This window comes from Chrysochloris asiatica, unplaced genomic scaffold (assembly GCF_000296735.1).
Source record: "Chrysochloris asiatica unplaced genomic scaffold, ChrAsi1.0 scaffold00098, whole genome shotgun sequence".
NCBI classification, from domain to species: domain Eukaryota; kingdom Metazoa; phylum Chordata; class Mammalia; order Afrosoricida; family Chrysochloridae; genus Chrysochloris; species Chrysochloris asiatica.
Window position 1 is genome coordinate 7,072,999 of NW_006408616.1, and position 8,776 is coordinate 7,081,774.

The 8,776-nt window shown below is 41.1% G+C and overlaps 1 protein-coding gene across 1 annotated transcript in view; it reads left to right on the forward strand.

The window, feature by feature from the left end:
* Positions 1-8,077, forward strand: part of SSPN (sarcospan) — a 55,754-nt gene extending 47,677 nt beyond the window's left edge. The window contains exons 2-3 of the mRNA XM_006866956.1: positions 2,247-2,333; positions 7,645-8,077. Coding sequence (XP_006867018.1) covers positions 2,247-2,333; positions 7,645-8,010 — 453 coding nt within the window. The 3' untranslated portion in view covers positions 8,011-8,077. The remainder of the gene's footprint in view (positions 1-2,246; positions 2,334-7,644) is intronic.
* The last annotated feature ends 699 nt before the right edge of the window (positions 8,078-8,776 follow it).

Here is an 8,776-nt window from a genome sequence, read left to right on the forward strand (position 1 = left end):
CAGCAACAACAACAGATATATTTTAGGAGTCACTGGGTGGTGAAAATGGTTAAGCACTTGACTACTCGCCAAAAGGTTGGAAGGTTGAACCCACCCAGAGGACTCTCAGAAGACAGGTCTAATGAGCTGCTTTCAAGAGAAAACCCATGGAGCAGTTGTACTCTGCACACAGGGGGTTACCCACAAGGCGGAATCAACTCCTCAACAATTCACAGCAAAGAGGAACCGGTTGCCACTGAATTGATTCCAACTAATGGTGACCTTATGTGCATCAGTGTAGCACTGGGCTTCATAGGGTTTTCAATGACTGCCTATTCAGAAGTGAATGGTCCGGCTTTTCTTCCAAGATGACTCCAGGTGTACGTGAACCCATAACATTCTGATTCGTAATTGAGATCAGGTTTTAATACTGCAATGCATTAAAAAGAATAACCAATTTGACTAACACGTTGAGTTAGCTTCCCCTTCTTTCAGTCGGGCACATCACCTCTCTTTCCATTACTAAGATTCAGAAACTTGGGGGCCATTTTCATTGCTCCTTCCCTCAGTCATACAGTAATCAAGATGGAAAGATTCTCCTTGTACTGCACTTTTCCTTCCCATCTCTTTCTCTGACTATGCTTGTGGTCCTCTGAGCTCTTAATCTTACCCAGATAAGTAAACTCAAAGCCGGATGGACTTGCTCTCAACCCACCCAACAGCACTGCTCATTTCCCTAAAGCTCATCTCAAATCATGTCAGTCCCCTGCTCAAAACTTTTCTAGAGCCCTTTGTTGTTGTTGTTGTTATGTGCTGTGAAGTCAGTTCTGACTCATAGAGACCCTGTACAGGGTTTCTGAGGCTGTAAATCTTTACAGGAGCAGAAAGCCTCATCTTTCTCCCGCGGAACAGCTGGTAGTTTCAAACTGTTGACTGTGAGATTAACAGGCCGATTTGTAACCACTACACTACCAGAGCACCTTCTAGAGTCCTTTACTGTCTACTAAACCCATCCCACATCCCCAGATTTCCAGCCTACCTTCTCTGCCTTATATTTCATTCTTCCAACTAAGGGTATATATTTGCAGTCTTACACTTTGTGTTGTTGCTCACACTGCTCCTCTCACCCAAGCCTGGTTTGATTCTGGCTTTGTTTTCTCATTTCTAAAAAGAGGATAAACAATTTTAAATATTGCCATCAAGTTGATTCTAACTCACGGTCATCTTCACGTGTTGCAGAGTAGAACTGCTCCATAGGTCTCCAGAGGAAGCAGATAGCCAGGCCTTGATTCTGAAGTACTGCTGGGTGGGTTCCAACTGCCAACATTTAGTTTAGTTGTTGAGCACAAACCATGTGCCCTACATAGGACCTACGCACGTACTTTATAGGGTTTTGTGAGGATTGCCGGTGTCCTAGTGGAGCCATGGGTTAAGCATAAGGCTGCTAACTAAGGTCCCATTCAAAACCTAATCTATGGAATACAAATGAAATGAGGCAATCTGCTTCTGTAAAGATTTGCAGCCTTGAGGCAGCTCTAGCCTCTCCTCTAGGTCGCTATGATTCAGAAATGACTGGAGGGCAGTGCATTTGGAGGATTACCTGAGGTGTGGCAATGTAGAACAAACACCAGACTGCTAAATGCAAAGTTGGCAGTTCAAACCCACCAGCTACTCATTGGAAACCCTATACAGGGTCACTATGAGTTGAAACCAACTCAGCAATATTAAACAACAAAAACATACATATAAAACCCTTAGAAGAGCCCCAGCACCTACTAAGTATTCAGTAAAATGTTAGTGATCATTATTATAACTATCCCTTTTAAGGCCCATTTTAAATCCACATCTTTAGTGAATCCTTTATTAATAACCCAAATTAATGTCATTTCTTCCTCTTTTTGTGTTTCTTGGACTAGTATTTGGTATATAATGCCCTGTCTTAGAATTGTGTGTGACTATGTCTTGGCCTGTACTGGACTAAAATATCAGCAGTTAAGGAAATTTTTTCATCATTGTACACTTTGAAGAACTTTGCATAGTGCCTGACACATTAAAAGGACTCAGTAAATACAGGCTAATTTGAAAGAAATTGATTTTACTCTTTTTTAAACTGTGGATTACAAGCCATGCTGAGGGGAAAAAATAGCATATAAAGATAAGTGAATGTAACAAACAGCTTGATCACAGGATGCTACTGGTAAATGACTCTGAAATGAATGTTACTGGAATGTACTGATAACATCCTTTCCCCATGTTCTTCACTGCAGGTCTGCTTAGTGGCCTATCTTGGCTTATTTATGCTTTGTGTCTCATATCAAGTTGATGAACGGACATGTGTCCAGTTTACTATGAAAGTAAGTTGTGTTTTCTTTCTTTCTTTTCTTTCACTTTTATCATTACATAGAAAGAAACACAAGTTCAAAATAAAGGAATGCCTTTTAAGGGGTTGCATCTTTGATTATTTTAGAAATTACATTTTTATGCAAGCCAAAAAATGTTTTATGAGGGCATTGTTCCAGTCCCAAAGGTAATATACTGTTGTGTTGTTGTTAAGTACCATGGAGTTGGTTCTGACTCATAGTGATCCTGCACAGGGTTTCCGAGGCTGCAAATCTTTATGGGAGCAGAAAGCCTCATCTTTCTCCTGCAAAACAGCTGGTAGTTTCGAACTGCCGACCTTGAGGTTAGCAGTCCGATTCGTAACCACTATGCTACCGGTGCTTCTTAAAGATAATACTAGTTGCTATTTTTTTGTTGTTGTTTTTCCCCTTAAAGTCTTAATTTCCATGTCCTGGGCAGGGTTGGAACATTTGTAGTATTTAAAATCCTCAGCTTCTAACCAAAAATTGGCAGTGGTTTGAACCCACTAGCCACTTTGCAGGACAACAATGTGGCAGTGTACTTCCATCAAAATGGACACCTTTGGAAACCGTATGGGCTCCTCTACTCTGTCCTTCCAGGTTGCTATGAGTCGAAATCAACTTCATTGCAGTGAATTTGGTTTGTTTTTTGGGTTCAATGCCCTTAAAAAGGATATTGAAAATTAATCAGTTCAACAACACTTGGCCAGGGAAAACGTTTCTATAGCAGTGCCCACTACCATATCTTTGGATATATTTAGAATATTTCTAAGAAAGTAGTCTAAGTGTATATCCTCTTGTAGGTAGGGTGACTGAGACAGAAAAATCACATTGGGTGCATCTAAGCTTTCTGTGCCAAAACTGAGAGGGCAAAGGCTGGGGGATGGGAGGGCAAGAGAGGTTGAGATAACTATGGTTTGGTTTATATGTGTAAATGTGTGTGACTTTCATCCGTGTGTATTTTTTTTCTTTGCTAGGGACAGTTTGTTTGGCTGGAGCCAATTCAAGTACATAGCATTTTCACAGCATGGTAGAATCCACTCCAAAAGGAAAGATTGTAGTTGTTGGTAAGTGCAGTCAAGTCAGTTCCAACTCATAGCTACCCTGTATCGGGTTTCCAAGGAGTGGCTGGTGAGCTTGAATTGCCAACCTTATGATTTATACTGACCTTGCAGTCCAGCAATGTTAACCCATAGCACCATACCAGGACTCAAAGGGAAAGATAGACATACCCTCTAAGAGTATAAGGAGATACACAGTAAACTCAGCAATCAGAGTAGTAGAAATCAAATTTCTACCTTTCCCCTCAATTGTTGCAGTAGAAAACAAAAAAATTTTCTGGACCTTTTTTTGTGTCTGTGCACTTTTATAGGGTTTCCAAGGAGCGACTGGTGAGCTTGAACTACCAACCTTGCAGTTCAAACTGCTTTGCAGTCTGGCACATGAATCCACAGCACCACACCAGGACTCTAATTTCATATATAGGTCTGCCGAAACAGCAAGGCTTGGTGAATTGAAAAAAGAAGAAAAAAATCCAGAAAGCCTGGTAGAAATGGCCTATTAAATTACAGGAACTCCATTCACCAGGTTAAAAACATCCAAGATTACATTCATCAATTTATGTAAAATACCCTCATTTTCCCAAGGATGATCCTAGGAAATAGCAGTGGTAAAAGCATCCGTTTCAGAAAGGCCTCCAAAGCCATCTCAACACCTGCACGTTAGTTAAAATAAGACTAAGAGCAAAAAATAAAATAAAATAATATAAAAAGCACTGCCAATGTCACACAGGTTGAGAATTCCCCACCAGGAAGATCTCATTAGTTACTGTCTTCTTCTCTTTTTTTCCCCTCACCTGTGACAGACATTGACAAATACTGAGGCACTTTTCTCTTCTCCTGAATGTGACCTTTGGTGATGCTGGCTGCCAGCTCTCTAAGGTGCACTCTATATTATCTTCAGACCGAAAATGAGCTTCAGTCAACCTCGGAGTTTTCCAAAGGCACAACAAATTACAGCTGACTTCTCTTGTGCTTCTCACCCGGGGTGGCGGTGGGGAGAATACATTTTGAGGTGTTTCTCAACAGTTTAATTGCATTTTGCTGTCCCCATATTGGTACCCTTGCCTAATCGTTGTTTGAGAATTGATTTCCTCCTGTTGAACTTCTGAACTGCAGAAGTCATCGTTTGGATATGGCAGAGCACACACACACACACACACACACACACCACCCCCTTTTTCTTAGGGATAACAGCCACAGGGTCATTTCCTTTTCCTCTCAATCTTCTCCAGGGCCCCTTGGCAGCCCTGGATGCAAAAGCGCAATCCCTCTACCTCTCTGTGCTGTACCCCTGGGCTTGGCAGGCTTTCAGCCACAGATTGGTCCTGCTGTGTTTCCTCGTGGACCCGCTTTCTCTGGGCTCACCCTGATTTTCAGAAACATGTCTGGCTCATGTGCTTGCGGCAACATTTCAGGGCACATTAACCTTGAGGACATTTAAGGCAAAATCTTGTGCCCACATCCAGGAGGCCCTTAGGCTGCTTCACCGCATGCAGCAGAAGCGCCCTTTCCATTCATGCCACTGAGGAAGATAATTAAATCGAAGCAGACCAGCCTTCTTACCCAAGTCACCCTGGTGCGTTAAAGCTGCAGTCGGGTACCAATTAGAGGAAGCCGGAGCAAGCAAAGCACCCAAGCTGCAGCCGCCGAGACGCGCGCAACCACGCTGAGGTTACATAAGCGCAAGGGACCTCCTTGCCTGCGCCGGCCGGCCCACCGCCCACTGCGGAGAGCGCAAGACTGATGAGCTGACACATGCAAGACAAATGCGTCCTGAGCGGGGTTTTTTATCAGATATATTTGCTCGGATTCCCAAGGTCGTCGTAAACACTTTCACTGATAGTTTATTCGTGCTGTGTAGGTAAAACAAGTCACTTGCTTTTAAATAACAGATTCTAACCCAGAAGCTTGGAGTCCTGGTGTGGCGCTGTGGGTTAATGCGTCAGACTGCAAAGTCATTTGAACAGCAAAGTCGTTTTAATTGTAAAGTCTGTGGTTCAAGTTCACCAGCTGCTCCTTGGAAACCCTACATAGGGTCTCTATGGGTCGGAATCAACTCCACGGCACTTAACAACAACAACAACGCAGAGAATTAAACCCTGTAAAGGAAAAATGCTATAGCGCTGCAGATGTGGCCCACAAGCTTTGGGTCATCAACTATATATTTATAGGGTAGCGCAGTGATTACGAGTCGGGCTGCTAATCTCACGGTTGGCAGTTGGAAACTACCAGCTGTTCCGCGGGAGAAAGATGAGGCTTTCTGCTCCGGTAAAGATTTACAGCCTCGGAAACCCTGTATAGGGTCACTATGAGTCAGAACAGACTCTAGGGTAAATAACAACAACAACAACAAGATGGATAAGAAACTTGGATCTGTGGCTCACTCCTGTTTACTTTCCTGGTGCTTTCACAGCGTGGGAGAAGCGTACTCACCATAAGCAAGGTGCCCACCAATGTAAATTTATTCATCTTCCAAGACGCTATTGCTGTTTCCTGGAGTCCTGATGTGGCGCCATAGGATAAGTACTCAACCTCAAGGTCCTCACCAGCCACTCCACAGAAACACTATACAGGGTCGCTATGAGTTTAAACCGACTTGACAGCACTTAACAACAACTACATTGCTGTTTTCTAGCATGTTTAAGATGTTCAATTAAAACCGAGCAGTCATTGTTTATGTAATTGTTTATATCTTTCCTACAAGCCCAGGATGTTTTGTTAACCACACGTCAGAGAAAAAGACAGACGGTATCTTTTATATCCTAACAGCTCTTTCTGTCTCTCCTGATATATTTATTTATTTCACAAATAAAAAGCATTACTGAGTACCGGAAACTACTATAAACTGTTTATAAATATAAACTATTTTGTTGTTTATAATAATCCTATGAATTAGACACTATTATGACCATCATTCCAGATTTACAGATGAAGAAACAGGTACACAGTGACATTAATTTTCCCAAGGTCCATAACTATGGCAGGAAGGACGAGGAGAACCTAGGCAATTTGGCTTTCTGTCCATGACCTTACCCATCACTCAGTATCGCTGTGCTCTTGTTAAATGGTCACAAGCAAATCTTTTGGTCTCTGAGTCAAAATGTCATCTTTTAAAAAGAAACAAAATTCCCATTTCAACAAATGGATTTTTGTAATGATCATAAGAGAATAATACTTCTTTGCAGTGCTTTTAATTATTTGTATATTGAGACAAAATACGAATTATAGGAGCAATCTTCCTTTGTAGAATTCATATTTATCAGAAGCATACAGGGTAAGTGTTGACTATGCTAATGTAATCTTTCACTAAGAATTGTACTGAATACACATCCCCCTTCCTGGGTACTCTATTTTTTTTTTTTTTTTTAATGACTTCAGAGGTAGGAAATATTGATAGAAATGTGTTCAGTAGATGAGTCCAATCCAGGAACATTTCTTGTAAAACAGATTTTATTGTGGCATGCCAGTGAATCCCATAATTTTTTTTTATCAAAGTAGTTCTGGCCTAGGCTAAATAAACCAGTTTCGGGGATTTCTTAGCCATTTAGTTAGAACTGTAACCAGGCTTTTCCAATCCCAAAATCAGTATGTAGAACAATGCTTTAGTTCCATGATCAGGATACAACTGCTTGTGGTTAGATCTGGAATGAGATTTATAGGAGATGCAACTGGCATCAAGTTGCAAAGCCTTCTGGAACCATACTTTTTGTTTTTCTCCCCAAAACTACTTGGGATCCTGGGCACAGTTTGTCAATCAATACATTGAATATAGTACTTTTTAGTAATTTGTTTGCTGATTAGCCAATCCTTGTTAGTTTTGGCCAACAGGGTATTAGCACTACAGAAACCTCTTCTTTACTTCCTAGTCTTGTTTCAATCTTAGTATCAGCAATTTCTCAAGATAAAAATAAGCTGAGCATGCCTTTTAAGACTGGCTGTCTTATTTGGGATTCATGCTTACTACATTCTTACAGAAGCATCCCACATCAAACTAATATGGTTGGCAGAATTCATCAAAAATACTGTATCCCAAATGAAAATGTGATCAGAGTTTAAAGATTGCTCCCTAATAAACACAGAGCCATATCCATGTCTTGGGCACTCAATTTTGGAGGACAGATGGCCTTTCATTAAGGAATTTCCAGGGAGAGAGAAGAAAAAAGAACAGTTTTTGTTAATTAGCCTTGTAAATAGTCATCCAATGTTCTTTGTAACCAGAAAGATTTTCTTCTTCTTTCTTACAGCTGTTCTACTTTCTGCTGAGTGCCCTCGCCTTGATGGTCTGTGTGCTGGCCGTGGCGTTTGCCGCACACCACTATTCACAGCTCACACAGTTTACCTGCGAAACCATCCTAGAATCCTGCCAGTGCAAACTGCCCTCCTCTGAGCCACTCAGCAGGACCTTTGTTTACCGGGATGTCACTGACTGTACCAGCATCACTGGCACTTTCAAACTGTTCTTACTCATCCAGATGATTCTTAATTTGGTCTGTGCCCTTGTGTGCTTGCTGGCCTGCTTTGTAATGTGGAAACATAGGTACCAGGTCTTTTATGTGGGTGTTAGGATGTGCTCCCTCACAACTTCCAAAGGCCAGCAGCAAAAGGTCTAACATTCTTGCTCAGAGGTGGGAGAAAAATACAGCACAATGACTAGCTGAGGTTAAAAAAAGAAAGAAAGAAAAAAGACACAACTTTTGACAATGAATAATATCCATCACTTCTAAATGAATATGTCTTACATTTTTCTCAGAAAAAAAAAAAAAGTATTTCTTCTAATTTCTATAACATTAAAAAAAAAAATTGTATAAGGCAAGGAAGATCCAAATAGATTTTGGGGTATTAAAAGAACATGACATAGGGGGGACAATCTATCTTTATAGCCTGGAGTTTATTCCTAATACTCATTTTATAGTCTTCTTTCCTGTGGTCCAGTCTGATGGTATGAATTGACCTTTCAGGCCCACTTGCTAAATTTTAAAGTCTCCCTCCAGACCTCCACACCTTCTTCCTCCATTATCACTATGTCTTGGAGTAATGTCAAACATAGGGAAGGAACTGAAAAATGGGGTTGGGTCTCTTTATTTTCCCTGGTAATGATGTTCTCAAGCCTGAAATAGCTTGAAGGAGCAAAGGAGAAAAGGAACAGCCTTTCCAGGAAGGGAAATGATTATGAACACCTGGGCTGGGGTGGAGGCCTTTACTGTTCTGCTGTCTTAGTTTGGCACTGTAAGCAGATCACTTATTTATTAAATGATTTGATGCTTATCTGGTTCTCCATCATTGAAAGGTGGTACTAGTTGTAGTCTTAATGATGTAGAAGGTTTAAAAATAATTACATTATGCTTCTATTCTATTGTATGAAACAAATCATTAAAA